Source organism: Crinia signifera, chromosome 7, assembly GCF_055691185.1.
Source record: "Crinia signifera chromosome 7, ASM5569118v1, whole genome shotgun sequence".
Taxonomy (NCBI): Eukaryota; Metazoa; Chordata; class Amphibia; order Anura; family Myobatrachidae; genus Crinia; species Crinia signifera.
The window spans coordinates 125218288-125239446 of NC_139223.1; the positions used below are offsets into that span (position 1 = coordinate 125218288).

General features: G+C 41.9%; 1 protein-coding gene across 1 annotated transcript in view; it reads left to right on the forward strand.

Moving 5' to 3' along the window:
- Positions 1–21159, forward strand: part of WNT10A (Wnt family member 10A) — a 62222-nt gene that overhangs the window by 11328 nt on the left and 29735 nt on the right. Inside the window, exon 2 of the mRNA XM_083153730.1 lies at positions 8958–9220. Coding sequence (XP_083009856.1) covers positions 8958–9220 — 263 coding nt within the window. The remainder of the gene's footprint in view (positions 1–8957; positions 9221–21159) is intronic.

The window sequence follows — 21159 nt, forward strand, 5'->3', positions numbered from 1 at the left end:
CTGTACTGTAATGGCACTGTATGTAGTGTAATCCCCTGTGATTTGTGTATTTAGTGTGAATAACACCTTAAATCAGTGTTTCCCAAACACTGTCTTTACAGTACAGGTTTTAAATATATATCCATGCCATGAGTTCAGATGGTTAAATTGACTGAGGCAGAGGTTGAACTACCACTGGTAGACCTTTTTCCTGTCACAATCTGCCTCCCCTGCCTCTCCCTGTCACCCTCTGCCTCTGCCTGTCACCCACTGCCGTATTACATATTGTGAAGTTGGGTTAGGGTGGAGGATGGGCTCCCAAATGATATTTTTGCACCTGGGCACACAACCACTGTTCCGTCACTGGACTTAGGTAATAATGAAGTCACTTGTGCTCAAAGATGGATATCTTTCACCTAGACTGTAATGGCAGAGTTTATTGTGCAACTATAAAATCCAGCACAGACTGATAACAACAGCCACATTTGTCTCAGATGACCACTAAATCCCCATCTGGCATTTTTAGCTGTGAACCATGAAGGTAATTTGATTATAAATTGTTTAGTATTAAACTGATATTTTACTGCATTCCTGTTACCCACTTACCTGGCGTGGTCACCCAATTGTCAATATTTCAATTTGGGCCTTCCCTGACATCATCACATTTAATCTAACTGGTAGCCCCCAGGCCCAGTGAATGACGCCAGCTCGGCATCCCCAGTCCAACCACAGATAATTGGGGTGGAAATCCTGGTCCTGCAGCCTCGGTGCAATGGTCAGCGATCCTAACAAAACCACCCACCAGCCAGCGATAACTGCAGCTGCATTTCCCCCCTCTCCAAAGTAAAAGTTATGGGGCAATTCTTAAGAACGCCCACGGCAGACATAAGCCATAGCATTAAAACCACTAATGGGTGAATGGGACATAAGCCATAGCATTAAAATAACTAATGGGTGAAGTGAATAACATTACCTTGTTACCATGGAACCTGCCAAGGGGTGGGGGTTTACTAGGCAGAAAGCAAACACTCAGTTGATGTCCTGTAAGCTGGAAAAATGGACAAGCATAAGGATTCCAGTGACTTTTATAAGGGCGAAATTGTGGTGGCTATAGGACCAGGTCACAGCATATACAAAACAGCAGGTCTTTTGGGGTATCCCTGGTAAGCAGTGGTTAGTACAGATGTATCCTTATACACTATTGCTGTAGTAGTGCCAAACTGTTCCTATTGACATGCCAGATGCCATGCGATCCTGCTAACACTTTTCCCTTCATAACACGCATCTGAATCTCAATGAAATGTATCTAATGGTGTGTACTCACGGTGAGACCTGGTTTTCGATTCGATTTGTACTATTCGGTTTCTCTACTGCTTTTCGATTTTCACTTTTTGACATTAGATTTATACTACTGTATGTAGTCTTACCTGGCAAGTCTCCTTTATATTCAATTTACACTACGGGTGCGAGCATCGATATCGAATCTGCATCAAATGTTTCAAAAAACATTCAATGTCCATTCAATGTTGAATCAATTTGAACTACAGCATATAGTCAAAATTGAAGGAAAAGTCTGATCATGTGTACACACTATAAGATGCAACAGGAGGATGCGCTGATTAATTTGATATTTAACACTTGTATATTATACCCTCCAACATGACCCATTCCATTAGGTAAGCGGGACAGTTGGGAGGTATGCTTAATTGATGGGAAGGGTGTTTTCCAACACAGGTGACAGCAATCATAATGTAAGAGGGAAGTCCAGCAGCAGAGCATTTTGTACCTAATGGAATGGGTCATGTTGGAGGGTATGGTATATATGTGTGCTAATAAGTCTGTACAGTATATGAATTGCTACAATGCAATAGCTCACGCTTTTTTCAGGCCACGTTCTGTTATTCTTTGATTCCTAACTGCCGGTTAACTCCAAATTGGTCAATGACCCCATCTACTTGAAATGTATTCCTATTTGAGGCAAGCTGCTTACTACCTCTAGCTTGGATAATGTAACTTTTCTTCAATGGAGGTAAAAGGGCATGACGTGTGCATGACATATTTAATCTGAGGGGTACCAAATGCATCTGGTTTGGATGCACCAGGAAACTGAGCTGAATAATTTGATATGCGACACTTGAACCTTGGAACAAACTTTTCACCATTCATATATTTGTCTGAAGTGTCAGTTTGAAATAATATCGATCACCACCTTAGTATTTGTTATAATTATTGATCAAGCACTATTCAGTCTGCTAATAATACACAATAAAAAAAAAGTGAAATTCTTAAATGCTCTTTATCTGACAGGTTAATTGTTCAAAGATGCATAAAATTATAACCAAGACTTTAAGTACATTAATCCCTTCAGTGGTGTTTTTTTTTAAATCAGGTAGTTTTTTATTGACATTCTTTCTCTTGCTTACATATATATATAATTCCATTCCATTCAATGTATATTCCATTCTTAATACCATCTATCAATGGGTCTGGGTTTACACTCAAGGATCAGATACCTTCTATTTTATTCTTCCTACATAGTTAACCCTTATCTCGTGTTTGTGTATTTCTTATATTTCCTATATTAACATTGTGAGTGAGACATAACAAAATAAGGAGGAATAAATAAATACAATTCAATTGTATGTGTATGTGTAATTTCGTGTGTGCATTTTCTTTTCAATATTACGTGTTGATAGTGATTAAATTAAATTAAATGTAATTAATTACTGTGTTCCGTATATACCTATATGAGGTTTAATATACTTTTTACCTGGTTCTAATATTCTTACGTGATTCCATTAGTGTCCTTTTGTAATCGCAATGTATATGGGTTTACTATTTTTCCTTTAACAATATGTCCATCCTTCAATATAACCAGACTCCACCTTTTCGTTATTCCCTTTCGCACTATATTCAATGCGAATAGTGAAGGAGATTGATGTCATCTTTAACATATCAATTCTTAAACACTTAAAATGAAAGGAAACACAAACCAATAAAAATAATAATAATAATAATTTATCTCCCCCTTAGGTTTAAACTTTAGTCATTATCATATTATTATACCTTTTTATCTTTAAGAAATCATATATTAATATCTTTTTTTTCTTTCCCTTTTAACTCTCCCATTTATACTCATATTCTCATATATACCCAAACTTTAGATAAAGTTCCAATTATTTAACCAGTAGACTCCACCTACTTCTGTTTCGTTCCTAATGCCTTTATGAATCTCTTCTTTATTTCCTAGTAGAATTATTAAGACTATGCTTATCAAACGTTTCAATTTATCAGAATTATATTCTAGAGGAGAGGGTATCTGTTCCTAGCATCGAAGCATTCCATCTATCCCATTTTTTTTTTACATACTTCTGATAGGCACCTCTATTCTTATACATAATTATTTCATGCCCAGATACCTCATTGACCAGTGTCCTCCAATGATATATATTGGGGAGTTATGATGTGGGGGGTCTTTTTTTAGGGAGCGCTCCCCACTGGGCTAGTCTTTTCTGGGGAGTGCACCCTTAAAAAAAAACACCGCTGTGTCCCCGGGTCCAGGCAGCGCCGCTGAACTGTGTATCAGATGCTGTCTGGCCCTGCGCCCCGGCCCTTAATGCGGCAGCCCGGCTTGTCATAAGCCAGCCCAGCAGGCTGTAATACAACAGCCAGAGGAGGCGGAGAGAGGAGGAGGCGCAGCGGAGGAGAGGGAGCCAGGCAGCGCTGAAGCCAGGAAAGCCGGGAAAATTCTCGGGATTGCCAGAGAGTAGTGCCGGGATACTCATCGAAGGTGTTCGCACAGCGGGTCTGCACATGCAGATATTCACTCATACGCATACGCAGACCCGCAACATTGGCCACAGGGCTGAATTCAGTCCAAACTGAACCAACCTGAATCAGACCCTAAGTGTATACAAAATAACAGTAAAGCTGAAACTTCACCAAAAGGAATTGACACTTTGAGACAAAAGAAAACTGAACTTCTAAAATACGTTTCTATAATTGTTTGTCTATTAAGGAAAAAGTAGGGGGGGGGGACCAATCGAACACTTTCAAACCCTTGCTCCCCCGCTACCCCCCCTCTCTTCTCCCTCTCTCCCCCTCCCCCTCTCTTCCCCCCCCTCCTCTCCCCCTTCTTCCTCCTCTCTCCCCCACCTCCTCCTCCTACACATATATTATATTTAAAGTCTCAGGGCTGATTAGTTAGAAACTTATCAGTTTAATTAAACAATAACAATATTATTGCAATATATTGCCTTTTGCCATTTATGCCCCCCCCCCCCCTCTGTCTTTTGCAATGAAAATGGAGGGGGGGGCCCTCTCAGGATTTTGCTATGGGGCCCACAAAGTTGTAGTTACGCCTTTGCCCTTGGTACTGTTTTTTGGGATCTCCTGTTTCTGAATTTGGTTATTCTTTGGCTATTCTTCTTAAATGATTACGCCTGTCCCATGGTACTGCATTACCTGCCTAGTCTGACCCATTCTGGCTGACTAAACTCCAGTTTGCCTAGCAGCGATTAGCCTCATTATCGGCCTCAGTTTCTCCAGTGGCCACCAGCTTTGTACATAGGAACCCAGTCAGAGGGCCACTACCTGCATATAGGGCACAACAAAGTGTTAGAATATAGAAGCTCACCTGCCCCTGGTTAGCGCTAGTGGCTTTAGTCAGTCTCTTGGCATCCAGTAAAATGTGCAGACCAGCAGTTTTCATGTTTACTGTATTTGTGTTTTGACTTTTGGTTCCTATAGCAGAGTTCAGAACCTTGCATGGATTCTGGGCTTGTGATGATTGGCTGTTGAGCCTACAGTATTTACATAGTTCCCTCTAACACTTTGTGGGTTGTAATGAGTCTGATTTTTTCTGTCCTGTTGATCGCTCTGCTCTGTTCTGCTTATTTGAGGTAATTATTTGTACTGTTTGGAAGATCTGTTAGTATTTCTTCAAAGTGCAACTATTCTGTGCTATTGAGGAGAGATGACCGGGCTTCTTCTTATTGTGTGTATCACCCGTGCTATTTGGGATATAAGACTTGAATTTCTATACAGTGCAAGCATCTGTGTGATGGAATTTAATCACTGCATGCTGTGTGCACCTGTGCAGTGAGCTGTCAATCACCGTCAGCTCCTGCAGCGGCTGTATGGGTAGTCGGCCGTTCACACAGAAGATGCGCCGATATACCTTTAGATATATTGGGCATCATTAGTGTAGCACAGCCGATGCTATAAATCTGTGAACAACACTATTCACAGATAATCAATTGTACAAACTGGTACGTCGATATATATCGGCCGTTTAGAACAGTCAATATATCGACCAGTGTGCACCAGAGTTCTGGTGCTGGATCTTGAGTTGATCTGGTGAAATCATTAACTTTTCGACCAATCAAAAGCATTTTTACCAACAACCAGACAAACACATCGTGGGTAGCTTCTAATATTGCTGGATGAGCAGCAGATTACACGTCTGATCAATTTACAGCACAGTGATTCAGCAACAGGACTCTTAACAAGTTGTATTTTATCTTATTCCCATTGGATTATAAGGAACAAGGACTTGAACCTCTTTAGATAAAAGGAAATACATTTTTATTTTATATTTATATTGGTGGATATTTTTACAGCATTTTAAGTAGAAAAATGCCGCAAAATCGCAGTCGCATCAGTTTTCCAGAGATCTGCACAAGCACATGTCCAATATGGTTGGTTGCTATGGGCAACATCCCATATTCAAGAGAACTCCCATCTTAGTAAATGTATCCCTTAAAGTATACTGTGCGGTCGGCGAGAGAGAAGGCACCTGTGTGCAAAGATGGGGGCCCAGGCAGAATCAGCATAGGGGCCTTACTACACCCCTGAATGGTTGAGAAACAGTTACTATTATTACCCAATCAAATTGTCAAACAATGTAAGGAGGAGGACTTTGCATATCCAATCACTATTGACACAATACTTTTCTAGCTGTGGTGATTGCAAGCTCTACAAAATTAACAAATAATTTATGACATAGTGCAAACGAACGGAAAATCATTTCCACAGCACCCTCCCGCCCCCTATAAAGAAGAAAGTTACTTCGCTATTTGATTCAACACACCCTTCTGGATTGAAAGGGGTTAAAGATGGGTCAAGCAATTTAAACTGGTTTGTAGCAGGTCATTCAAGAATGTGTTAGACCGAAACACATCGCCCACTTCAAAGGCAAGAACATGAACCGAAAGCAACCCACCCTCCCTTCATCATGCACAGTACAGACCACAATTCTCCCCCTCCACGTGCTGGTGATCAGAATGGAAATTGATTTTGGAAATTTGAACTTGTGTCCTATTCTAAGGGGCAGAGGGAAGACAAAGCATAAATAAAATATGTCAGGGATAAATTGTGGACAGGAAATGTATCAGAGACTTTGCTTTGATCAGCGAACACAGGACGTGGAGGCATCATTTGCTATTTTTGGTTAGATTTTCATTTCATCTGCTGGGGTTATGGCCTTACTTTGATCTTGGGGCCATGACTATACTACGCTGAGCTGGGCTGGGGGTACATATATGCCCCCAAGTACCACAGTACACTAAGCGTTAGGCACGTGCTGCAATTCTAAGCTGCAGGGAGATATAAAGTTGGAAAGTATATACATTTAAGCACTGTTCCTGAATAGTATGAGAAGTTCTCAGATATGCTATTTTTTTTATTATCATTAGTATTATTATCATTAATATTTCACCTGCAGAAAGCTATCTGCATATATAATAAAAAAAATGGTACTTATGTAGTATCTGGGCTGCCGATTTCTAAATCGGGTCGGATCGGGAGATCGCATCGCATCGCATGCGACCATGCGATTCGATGCGATGCGATGCGATGCGATGACCCGATTTTTCCATAGGAATCAATGTTAAAATGGACTGAGTCCATTTTAACATGGAATTCAATGGGAAAAATGGGTCCTTTTCATACCCCTACTATCCAAGTGGGCATGGAGTTGGATATAAACCTGTGGCGAGCGTAGCGAGCCACCGAGCCCGAAGCGTGGCGAGCGAAGCGAGCCCCGCGAGGGGACGAATACCGTCCCCTCGCGGGGCTCGCTTCGCTCGCCACGCTTCGGGCTCGGTGGCTCGCTACGCTCGCCACAGGTTTATATCCAACTCCATGCCCACTTGGATAGTAGGGGTATGAAAAGGACCCATTTTTCCATAGGAATCATTTTAACATTGATTCCTATGGAAAAATCGGGTCATCGCATCCGATATCGCATCCGATATCGGATGCGATGCGATGCGATATCGCATCGCATCGCATCTGATTGTATGCCTTAACTTAAGGCATACAATCAAAAAATCGGCAGCCCAGATACTACATAAGTACCAAAAAAATTATTTTTTTCCTCTGATTAACTTTTAAATACAATTCTGTGGCTTGGCACATTTGATGTGGGCAAAGTGGATGCCACCAACGGCAATCTTCAAAATGATGGCGAATTGCTAACATTATGCAATGGCGAATTGCTAACATAAAGCAGTATGCAATCCTTTTGGGTAAATGTGTGTCCCTGCAGACTCAGGGACAAGGGCTCTGAAAGCCCATCCCCTACTTTGTCAGGTGCAGGGGGGTCACATGCAGGGGTACCTAATATTTGCGGCTAATCACCGAAAAACACCCGTTAGCCACATATACAGTATTTAATAGTAAATATGCCCCTACTCAGGGGCGTAACTAGATATTTGTAGGCCCCATAGCAAAAGTTTGTAAGGGCCCCATATTTAGCAACTGATGGTGATAAATGTATGTAAAACATATTACTTAGACAGCAAAGATAGGCCCCCTTCAGCTCTGGGCCCCATAGCAGCTGCACCCCTTGCACCTATGGTAGTTACACCCTTGCCCCTACTGGTGAAAAGGATATTTCAAGCAATAAATAAAATGGATAAATGTTAAGACCAGGCAAATAGTCTGCATTGTCTAGCCATTAGTTCGCTTACTGAGCACTTAAATGGCACCTGCCGGGCGAGTGAATGCTCGCCCAACTGCGCCAAGCGAACGCTCGCCCCCCTGCACTGAATGAATGCCCACAGGAGCATGCAAATGCATGTGTTCACTGGCAAATGCATTCAGATGCGGCCATACAGGTGAAATATCCTTCAATGGTCAACAACCATCAAAGGATTTTCACCCACTCGCAGATAATCATAAAAGTCAGTCTGATCTGACTTTTATATGGGCCGGATGATGGCCAAACAGGGGGCAGGTGCTGACACCATGCCTGCGTTCACATGGGGACGCCAGCGTTTTTCTGGAATTGCCCAGCGTTTTTGGGGCCAGCCGCCTTTCCATCCATTACCGGCCCTTACACACACACCCCCCGGCTCTGCGATTGTGATTACATGAAATCACTGGCCTGCCCGATGTAGGACAGGGAGTGTCCGGGGGGCATTTCCCTGTTGTAATTCCTGGCACCTGCACTGTTATATCTATAACGCATTGAACATCCTTCAAGCCAGGAATAATGACTATGAGAGAGACATAATTATTTTAATGGTGCAAAGGCAGCACTTGAGAGCAATGCACCTAAAGGCTTTTAGTAGATAAAAGCCAGAGTTGTCTGTAAAATGTCAGGAAGGAACAGGTAGAAAAGCAGGAATAATACAACAGTTACTAAGCATTCCTGGTAACTGATAGTCTTACGGGTAACATTGTGGACGATGACATAGAGCGACAGCTAGCTCGATATGACCTCATTCAGGTCCATATCTCTTCTCATTTGTTAAAGTCATCAATATTGACTTATACACAATGCCTCAATTCTCAGCACCAGGTGCTTGTGTTTAGTACAGATAATACTGTCAGGTGAGATGTGTATGTTTACTAGAGCGGCCTGTCAGTCATGTCAAGACAGCATCAGTAATTATATGCTGCTATATAAACCGACTTTCTGGGCAAAGTGACTTTCCTAACAGCGCTTTCCCTTCTTTTTATGCTTTTCCCAGGTCATTAACAAATGAAATTCTAGGGCTGAAGATACCACCGGAGCCGGTACTCAATGCCAATACAGTATGTTTAACATTACCAGGCTTGACCCGCCGTCAGATGGACGTCTGCATGCGGCATCCAGATGTGGCAGCATCAGCCATTCAGGGAATCCAAATTGCAATCCATGAGTGCCAGCACCAATTTCAGAATCACCGCTGGAACTGTTCTAGTCTGGAAACCAGGAACAAGATTCCATATGAGAGTGCAGTATTTAGCAGAGGTCAGTATGGACTATTTAATGACACCATAGAACAAGTATCTTACAAAACAGATGATTTAGTGAGGACGTAGAAAAAACATGTACAGTATATGCACACTTAGGGCTCCATTCAAGTAGTTGCAGGGGGGGGGGGGGGGTCCGCTGACATTTTAATGGCTTGGAAACTCCACCCATCTCGCCCAGACTCATAGATTTTTCTATACTGTACGCGGAAACTGTACGTGCTGTGTAGCCTCACTTACATGCACCACCATGGGATTTGTGGGTATTTGAAATTACCCTAAGAATGCCTTTTTTATTTCTAGATAAATGTGACACTTCTATTTTGAGATGCAATCCTTTTTGAGGCCCAAACTATTTTAAGATGGGATTTTGCTGCTCCAATAAGTACACTGCGTTTGCCATGGAAACCAGGGAATTAGTAAAACTTTGGGAGAATCTACATCTGTTGTTCTGCAATGCTTCTATCAGCAGTGGCATAGGCAGAACTACCATTGGTGCAGCAGGTGCATTGCACCGAGGGGCCCCTGATTACTACAGGGCCCACTGCTGGCCAGACGAGCAGATTGTACCCCTGTCATCCACTGGTATGGGGCCCATATTATACTTTGGCGCCTGGGCCCACCACACACAAGTTCTGACACTGTGCAGTGGTGACAGATTTCTATGCTGCACAGATATCATCTGCAGTACAAACTGTCACAGGGTGGTTTGCTGCCTGGTAACAGAACAATCTGACAGGCCCAACCTGTTGGGGCCAATACATATGAGCTTTGTGATCTTGGCCACTGCTTCATTGTGTTTATATTTACCTTTTAGGTGTTCCTGTCTTGTGGCTAGGAACAATAAACTATCCAATAAGCATGTGCCAATGTTATTAGTTGTAACACCAACAAAATCACACTTGTTAACACACTGGGGGGTATATTTAATAAAGTGCGGGTATTTGGAAGTGGCTATATTGCCATAGCAACCAATCAGATTCTAGCTATTATCTTCTAGAAGGTGCTAGATAAATAAAGTGAAATCTGATTGGTTGCTTTGGGCAACATCTCCACTTCTAACAAACTCACACTTTAGTAAACATATCCCTTAAGATGTTTGAATTATGTACAGAGACAGCCTGCTGCCAGCCAGTATGTTACAAACAATGTAATGCAGAGAGGTAGGGATATCTGAACAGGACATCTGACATAACCCTACACAGCACACCCATCAGTTATGTAAATGACGTGCGGCCTCCCATTCCTGTATGACAGCACATCTGCCACTGCAGTCTTTGAAGAGCTGCTCTTACCTTGATCTATTTTCTGCACACTTCACTACTTAGAAAAACATAGTTATCCTCTAACAGGTAAGGGCAGATGCTTCCCTCCCCACAATTATACTTGACCCTCTACTAATACAGTATGTAGCATAGCTATGTGTTTATCAGAAAAATGCAACCTTTATTTTACATGATAATTCAAAGATCCCTGCTAAACCAGATTAAGGCAATGTACTAAAAGTGCAGGAGATCAGACTGAAATGGACTTAACAAGTGTTTCATTAGAAAATGTAGCTGTTTTTAACATTTATCAATTTACAAACATAATTTTTTATGTTGTTGTAATGACAATAAGGACAAAACAAGAATGGGTCCACTGCTGCAGTATAAGGCACTAAATATAACCATTGTGCCCAGGGCCTCCTATACCATTAGGCAGCTGCCTAGGGGCTCCAGAATCTTGGGGTGCTCCTCAGTCTATCACAAAATTAAGGTTGAGAGAGGAACCCTTGGTAAACTTAATGCAAATGGAAGGTGTAGAACTAAGAAGCCACCTCCACACTTTCTCCTGAGGTTTGGTAGTGCCAAAAAGCCTTGCACTGGCCCTGACTGTGCCTCAATAGTGACAATCCACTGCATTTGCTGGCTCAGAAAGAGAAATACATCTTCCTAAAAAGCCAACCTGCTGATAAGGGAAGGAGATCATGTTGATTATATAATGCTGGGAGAGAAGAAGGTTCCCTGAGGTTGCATATACAGTAATTCCATTCTGCTCCTTCTACAAAACAAAAAAGTACCATAATATACAGTGGAGTACCGAATGTTTCCATAGTGTTCTTCCCAAACACTCCCTTATATACCCGTTTATGTATGCAAACATTAACAAAGCACCACTGTATGTCTGCACATTTAATTGTCACTTCTTTTGATTTAGTTTGCTCATTTTTATTTGTCCCTAACAAACACAGAAACTTTACTTTGGGCAGTCACAAGCTTTAAATCTATAAGTAAGAGTTTCACTGGTGTATGTATTGTCAGCTGCCTCCCGTCATTTCTCTTTCTTTCTTTATAATATTCATCAAGTCATCTGTTGCCCACATTATTATAATGTAATTGCTTATTAATATCGGGCTCCATAATGAGGTGCCAAGCAAGTTAAGCAGACAAATAAATGTGGTGATTTTGGCACAAAAGTCTTACAGTGTGTACACACAGTTAAATTTGGCTTCCGATGTTCCCGATATAGGGAACATCGGAAGCCAAATCGCATGCAAATCGCATGCTTTTTTTAGGGCTTCCGAGCCCGATGCGCTGCCAATGCGCGCTCCCGTGTGAGCGCATATCGGCAGCCAGATAGAGAGGGCAGGCAGCACTATATAGTGCAGATCTGCACTATATAGTGTAAATTGTGCCCCTCTGTCATGCCGTGAGATGCGAGTCCCGATGCGATCTGATCGCGTCGGGACTCGCATCTCACGGCAGTATCTGCCTTGTGTACACACCATTAGGGAAAGAAACCAGGGGTCAAATGTAATAGCCTGCAAGTTGGTTTTCTCTTTAAACAAAATGGAGCTTTAAAACGGATGACTGTTTTGCAGGAATAGTGCCTGAGGGTATGGATTATAGGGTGGACAGTGTCTAAATGTGCCCACACAGATAGATATCAGATCCAATCCAGTATCTATCCAATATCCATAACACCCCCGATCATGGCCACACACAGAAAGATTAAGTAAATGATCAGAAGGTTTACTCAATCGTTATGTGTGGCCATGATCAGGGATATTCGTGGCCCCTACCCCTACACACTGCACCACGGAAAGAGAGAGGCTGGCTGCGGGCAGGAGATTTCAAAACTCCAACTTGTTTGAATAGGGCGGCCACTGATTGGCTGAGAGAGCTCTCTCAGCCAATCAGCAGCCACCCTATTCAGTGGTGCGGCGGAGGTAACATAGTAATTAAGGTTGAAAAAATACATTAGTCCATAGAGTTCAACCTATTTGACTTGTAACTACTGATTTGAGTAAGTCATAACTATAGGATTCCCTTAGTGGCCAAAAATGTATCCTGTTTTGATTTAAATTCATTAACAATAGTTGCTGTGACCACCGGCAATGAGTTCCAGAATTTTACTGCTCTAATGGTGAAGAATCCTCTTCTTAATTCAGTACGGAATTTCTTTTTCACTGAGCCTCAGTACATGCTCGCGTGTCCTAAGTATAGGCCTGTTAGTGAACAAATTATCTCCCAGTTACTTATGATTCCCAATCCTGTATTTGAACACACAGCACTAATCATATCACCTCTCAACCTCCTTTTCTCCAGTGAAAGCATATTCAGCCTTGTTAACCTATCTTTGTATTCTAGTGATTCAAGTCCTTTTATTATTTTTGTCGCTCTTCTCTGTACCTGATCCAATTAATTGATTTTCTTTTTAAGGGTGCGATGCCCAGAACTTAACACAATATTCTAAGTGTGGTCTCACCAATGCCTTGTAAAGAGGCACTGTCACATTGTTATTCTTTGAATCCATGACCCTTTTAATGCATGCCAGTGTCCGGTTTACTTTTATTGCTACACTTGAGCAGTGTGCACTATTTCCCAATTTTTTATCTATGATGACCCCAAGTCCTTCTCTACAGCAGAATTCCCTATAATAACTCCATTTAGCCTATAAGTAGCTTGTTCATTTTTGTTCCCACAGATAGTGGTAGATGCTCAATTAGTTCAGTAATATTACCCAGGTGCATGAGGGAGGGGTTAAATACTGAGTAAGTGAACAAGACATTTTTTCCTCAGCACACTGGGTAATATCAGTAACCAATCTTGAACACTACATGATAATAGAATTCAGAGATATTGGCTACATATACCTGCGCAGGTAAGTGTTAATAATTAGTGATAAGAAGCCGAAGCTATATATAAAGAGAGAGATAAATGAAATGTAATTAAAATAAGAGAGAGATAGTGTTAGTGAGGGAAAAGTGTTAATAGAATATAAGGGCATGCCGCACTAAAGCCACCCAGCCCACCCAGCCCAGGAGCACCGCACCCCTTATTTTTGTTCCCATAATGTATTACTTTACATTTATCAACGTTAAACTGTACTGTCCACCTTTCCGCCCACCTTTCCGCCCACCTTTCCAGTTTATTTAAGTCACTTTGTATTGTATCCACATCCTCTCCTGAGTGAATTTCCTTACTCAATTTCGTGTCGTCCACAAATACGGTAATTTCACTTACTATGTCACTTTGTATATCATCAATGAATATATTAAACAAGGTGGGTCCCAATATTGATCCTTGTGGGACTCCACTTTGGACCTTACCCCAACTGGAATGTCCCCGATTGTGCAACCAGTTATTAATCCAATTACAAATTTTATATCCTAACCCTAAAATACTTTGTTTTATTAATAACCTTTTATGAGGCACCGTGTCAAAAGCACGATGCGGTAAGGGTGCTGGGAAATGGCCACATAATTCATCATGCCTACACATGAAACAATGGCCCTTATTCTGATCGGTGCGGCCGGAGCCGATTATGCGGCCAGGACCGTGTGTGCTAAACCCCGCCTTCCATACGGATCGCCAACTCCGTCCGTACGCGGTAAGAAGCTGGCCGAACGGACCGCACGTGTATTTTTCACGGAATACGCCTCCTCCATCTAAGGGAACCTCCCCCATCATTCGATGGTCGCAACCTCAGACCACACGGACATTTTTCCGTGCAAAAGCAGGGATCTGGGCGGGCAGCTGACATCTGGCGATGTCATATGTCCGCCCCCTACACGTGCGTCACGGCCGCATTACCATACGTACGCCCAGCGTTTTCATGGGAACTCCCATGAAACGCGGGGCGTATGCATATGGTAATGAGCCCAAATAGCCCTTCACGCCCCTCTCCACCCCCTGTTCGGAGTGTTCACATATCATGCGGGATTTCGCCGTACGCCCCGCTCGCACATGCGCAGAGACGCCTCTGCACATGCGCAGACACAAAACATCGGCGGGCCGAACGCACGCGGATATATCCGCACCGTTTAGAATAAGGGCCAATGTGACCATGATCCTGCAGGACAGGTCATTCATCTTTCTGCCTGCTGAAGGGATCAGCAGGCTCGATAAACAACCTGCGGGCACCCACATCGGATCACCAGCATGCCCACAGAAACGGTAAGTTTTTAAATGATTGGTCGTTCTGATCGGTTGGAAATGGCTATATTGTTTAAAAAAATCTTACCGTGTGTGGGCACCTTAAGTCAACAGTCAGTAAGTCGACATTGACAAAAAGTCAACATGGTCAGCATCTGAAAAGGTCAACATGAGTGTTTTACTTTTTTAGTTGACACCTAAAGAATATCAACATGAGTTTTTTACTTTGTTGTCAACTCATAAGCATGTGCACAAACAAATGTGTACTGTGTACTCTCACATGCCTTGCACAGCTATGCTCGGCATACTCTTGCTGTTGCCATTCGTAGTCCATATAACAGGGCTGGGCAACACCGGCCCTCCAGATGTTAGTGAACTACACAACCCAGGATGCTTTGCATTAGTTTTGCTATGTGGCCATGCTGAAACTTATGTAAGGCATGCTGGAATGTGTAGTTCATAAACATCTGGAGGGCCGGTGTTGCCCAGCCCTGCCATATAAAGTATGAAACTGACATAAAACTGAAAAAAATTGTGAAAAGCGTTTACTTATGTCGACCTTTTGTCAAAGTCGACCTTACACATGTCGACCTATCATCCAGATCCTGTGCTGGCATCCACAAATAACGGGCTATACTATTTTGTCCCCTACTAGCACCAGCTGTGGACTACAGGTTCTTAGTTGTCAATGAAACACGCTGCGGAATATGTGTGCGCTATATAAGAAACTGTTAAGAAATAAATAAATGAAAGGATTTTCCAGTGGATGAAACATCTTATTCCATACTGTTTCAGACACCCATCTTAGGCAAGCCAAACTTTTCTGGCAATGTACAGTAGTATTGTGGCCCAAAGACTAAGTAAAATATTTTACATAATTGTTAGACTTGTTTTTGTTGCCTGTGAATAAAAAAAGCATTTTACTGACATTAACAATGCCTATTGAATACTAAATAGGGGCATATGCCTTGCTAATAAAACTATTGGAGTGGCGAAAGTCAGCAGAGGAAAGGCACAGAGGTGTGAACTGGGACACCGTTTAGCTTTAACAGTCTACTCACACTTTGCAGGAGACAGATATTTGTGTTCCTTTCCTAATGGTGGAGTGTTTCTCCAGGGAGAGTAACTCCCTGCCCATTTTACTGTTAGCCTGGTACAAAATGTGCTCATGGGGTCATCAGCCCTAATGAGAAGTGACAAGGCCTCCTCAATATTTTATCTCTTTTTCCCACTTCTATGCCATCAGCCCAGCCGTGCGTGTGGCTTGCTGATAAATTATTTGTGGCTCAGATATTTATATACACAGAAGTAAGTAATTCCTTCATATTACGTGTATGAGATATGCCTGTAAGCAAAGTTGGGGTATTCCTGAGATGTAAGGACATGTTCTGCTACTAAGCTATAATGGCTGCTTCTTCACTTCATGCAAATCAACAGCTCTAAACTGTGTCTCTTCACAAAGGTTGTCTTACTTGTAGAAACAAATATTAATTCAAATGACCAGTGCTCCTCAAACAGATGGAACTCATAATGAACTGTAAGAAAAATATTGCTATTCACAATGGAGTTCACTTATGAAGTATTTCCAAAGTGCACCACAAAACTTAATACTTCTGTCTGGGCTGTCCATCAGAACCCAAGGTGCCGGCAGGGTGTTGGCATTGGCAAGTACATACACACAGGGTGAGTGATGGCATGGCCATCATTAATGAGGCTTTACTCTCTGCCAGCTCAATAATTTAAGGGGTAGATGTATGAAACAGTTATAAGGGAGGAGAAGTGAGCTAGAGGAGTAGTGGCCCATGGCAACCAATCAGCACTGAAGTAATAGCTATAATTTGCATAATATAAAATTATACAAAGCAGCTGATTGGTTGTCATGGGCCACTTATGCTCTGGCTCACTTCTCCTCCCTTTTCACTGCTTCAAACATCTACCCCACTGTCATTTCTCTAGTAGGAAAAGCAGGGAATGTCCCTAAAAATGAACAACTTTCCACCCCTTGATCTTTACATACTTAACAATGGGCCGGATGGAGCTCCAGCTTCAGGCCCACTCTTCAAATATGCCCACTTTGGAGATGAGGACTGGGGCTTTCAAACGAGCCCGGCCCCGTGTTGCCAGCGGAAATACAGTCGGGCAAATCTGGAACATTTTCTACATAGGGTAACATGGGACCCACCCAGTTCCGACGGCTGCCAGCCCCCCCCCCCCCCTCCAAGCTTGATCCTGATCTCATTCAAACCCAAATCGCTGGGCCTTCAATCTAATACCAGGCTGGTTCATATGGGTTAATTGGTTCCAGAAATATTGCGGGTAAATCAAATTTTTTTTTATTTCTGAAATGTAATATCATGGCTGTTCATGTTCTTTGAGGGCAGATTTCTCTAGAATCAAATGGCCCAGTTTCATGGGACTAAAATCATTCGAAGCCCACTTAAAAGTTCTTCAAAATGATACTGGTGTACATGTAAATGGGCCAGTTGGTTTTGAATATATAGCTGGTTAAACGATATAGGGCCTTATTCGAGTTCACTCTTTCTGACAAAATCCTTCTTAGATGGACAAAACCATGTGCACTGCAGGGGGGCAGATGTAACATGTGCAGATAGAAATAGATTTGGTGATTTTTTGGTGATTCTTTGCAGGGTAAATACTGGTTGCTTTATTTTAACACTGCAATATAGATCTCACTTTGAAGTAAAACCCCACCCAAATCTAATTAGATCTGCACAAGTTACATCTGCCCCCCTGCAGTGCACATGGTTTTGTCCATCTAAGAAGGATTTTGTCTGAAAGAGTGAACTCGAATAAGGCCCATAGTCGGTTAAGGGTGGGGGGGAGATTTCTCTTCCCTTCACACCCGAAAATGCAGGGATTAGGCTGGCTGTCCCCCAATTACCGCGAGCATGTATTCCCCCTTGGCAATGAGCATGTAATCCCACATGGCAATGAGCATGGAACCCATGGCAATGAGCACATAGGTAAACACTTATGTAGCATAATTTTCAATTGGCATTATGTTGTTTTGCATAATACATAATGGACATTATGGTGTGTGGCTAAACATGTAATGTGCATTAAGATGTAAATTTCTAATGCGCACCTTTGGCGCGCAATGTCCCTGTTTGTGAAGCATTTTGTGAATTTTGACTCAATCCATTTGGTATAGTGTGTATTTTGGCTCAATCCATGTGGAAAAATGTGAATTTTGCCTTAATCTGTGTGGCATAACGTGAATTTTGACTCATTCCATGTGGCATAATGTGTAAGTATAAGGAGGTTACTATTGTGTTGCCTGATTTATATAAGGGGTATATGGTGTGGTAAACTTAGGTAACCATATAAAAGAAGGTGCTGAAATGTTGTCTACCAAGTTTTGGCTTTCAGTATTTACCCGCTAGTATCTTAGGACATCGGAGTCCTGCGGGTGCACCTTTGAAGGGCACCTGGCAATATATCTCCCTGCATGCTGTGAGTGTCGGAATTTGTAATTATATATATATAGATATATATATATATCTATATATATATATATTTTCAGCTTCAGGCCCATTTAGACCTTAATCTGGCACTGCATACTGGTGTGCCTATTTCTAGGAATGCCTTTATTAAAACAAGTCCTCCCCTCCACTAGTGGAAAGCAGCACATAAGGCTTTAAGCAGAAATCTAGACATATAAAAACCTAAAACACCTGATACTCTACACAAATCCCATCCAGTATATGGGTGTGGTATATTAGGTCAACAATGTCTACGTCATCACCAAATGGTCGACACCGTAAAAAGGTCAACATGGAAATTGAGACATGAATATATTGACATGTTGTGTCATCACCTGAGCATGTGGATCCACAATTACTGTACCGCTTTGCTTGCCATGCTTTGGGCCAGGGGCCTCACTATACAACTTCCAATTGAAGCCCACATGGATAGTAAAGTATCAAAATTTTTTAAATTATGATAATAAATCCACCCACCAAAAAAAGGACTCACGTGTCTTTAATAGTCGACTCTTGCTTGTGTTGACTATATATATATCAAATCCTTTTGAAGCAGCACCCCAGCCTTGCAGTAAAAAAATGTGTATTTAATCACAGCATAAAGGCTGTTATGCTGTGATTAAATACACATTTTTTTTTTACTGCAAGGCTGGTGTGCTGCTTCAAAAGGATTTGCTACATTGCTGGAAACAGCAGCTTGCAGGCACCCGCCAGGAAATTATTTAAGTGGAGCTGCCGGACCCCCTACTACGCTATATATATATATATATATATATATATATATATATATATATATATTTTGAGGGAAGACCGCACTCGCACTCACCCAATACAACTTTGGGTGCCTTATAAGAGGTGCATGTAAAGTATGCACCCAAATATAGTCCAGGATTCCCACACAGGTCTGTGTAGGATACAAGGCACTCGCCGGAATAACGAGTATCCAAACTCAGGGCCTTATTTTGGTTCACTCTTTCTGACAAAATCCTTCTTAGATGGACAAAACCATGTGCACTGCAGGTGGGGCAGATGTAACATGTGCAGAGAGAATTAGATTTGGGTGGGGTTTTACTTCAAAGTGAGATCTATATTGCAGTGTAAAAATAAAGCAGTCAGTATTTTCCCTGCACAGAAACAAAATTACTCACCCAAATCTAATTCTCTCTGCACATGTTACATCTGCCCCCCCTGCAGTGCACATGGTTTTGTCCATCTAAGAAGGATTTTGTCAGAAAGAATGAACCAAAATAAGGCCCTCAGTTATCAGTTCATCAAGGTTATTGGTTTTTATTTCATTCACAGAAATGTGCTGCAGTATTCGCTATCCATATGCCCCAACGTTTCGGTCCCTGCCTTAGACCTTTGTCAAGGAGCTCGGTATGGAAGCGTAGCCAAGAGTAGCCAGCGTAGCCGAATGTGGAAAGCACTGTGCTGACTCCTCATCCTAGAGGATCTTTCCACATTCGGCTATGCTGGCTACTCTTCCATACCAAGCTCCTTGACAAAGGTCCAAGGCAGGGACCGAAACGTTGGGGCATATGGATAGCGAATACTGCAGCACATTTCTGTGAATGAAATAAAAACCAATAACCTTGATGAACTGATAACTGAGTCTGGATACTCGTTATTCCGGCGAGTGCCTTGTATCCTACACAGACCTGTGTGGGAATAATGGAATATATATATATATATATATATATATATCTATATATATATATATCGGAGGTGAAAAAGGGCACTCACCATTTGTTAAAAGCAATTTTTAGTACTTTATTTCATCACAATGAAAAAAGCTGACGTACCATCGACGTGACGTGACTTTTCGGTCTTGTGACAGACCATCATCAGGATTCCATGCAGCTTAACAAACAGCAACTGTCAGACATGCAACCTGGCATCCATCCCTGGGGAGGATGCCAGGTTGCATGTCTGACAGTTGCTGTTTGTTAAGCTGCATGGAATCCTGATGATGGTCTGTCACAAGACCGAAAAGTCACGTCACGTCGATGGTACGTCAGCTTTTTTCATTGTGATGAAATAAAGTACTAAAAATTGCTTTTAACAAATGGTGAGTGCCCTTTTTCACCTCCGATATACCTTGATGTTCAGTCATCTGTAGGAGCACCCCCCCCTTGCTAGTGATGCAATTTATGAGTGCGGACTTTTCCGAAAATTGTATATATATATATATATATATATATATATATATATATATCTATATATTTTTCGGCAGGCTCCAGCAGGAACTGTGGCCCTTATTCTAGTTCACTCTTTCTGACAAAATATTTCTTAGATGGACAAAACCATGTGCACTGCAGGGGGGCAGCTGTAAAATGTGCAGAGAGAATTAGATTTGGGTGAGTTATTTTGTTTCTCTGCAGGGTAAATACTGACTGCTTTATTTTTAGACTGCAATATAGATTTGGGTGGGGTTTTTCACCTGCAGTGGACATGGTTTTGTCCATCTAAGAAATATTTTGTCAGAAAGAGTGAACTAGAATAAGGGCCACAGTTCCTGCTGGAGCCTGCAGAAAAATAGCCCTGTGTAGAGATATATATATATATATCTTGTAGTTTGGCACTCTCGGAAAAAAGGTCAGCCTGCCAGGGTGCCTTCACTATACATGATTATAGACACTGTTATTCCTTTTGCACAATCACTAGTGCACTTTATTATTGTCCGTCTTGAGAAAAAGGCTTGTATGCCTTGAAACGTTGACTACATGTGACAACCTTTTTTCCACTACTTAAAAACATTTATCAAGTCCAGCGAGTGCCGCTCATCTTTTCGGAGGGTAACCTTTGGATTACAGTGTCTATATATATATATATATATATATATATATATATATATATATATATATATATATATATATATATATATAGATACAGAAGTACCAACACACTCGCCATTCCTAGGAATGGGGTGCAAACAGCACCCACATCCCAGGGTGGGGTGCGGTGGCCTGTGACCACACACTCTAGTAAATACAAACACTGGGGGCCCATATATA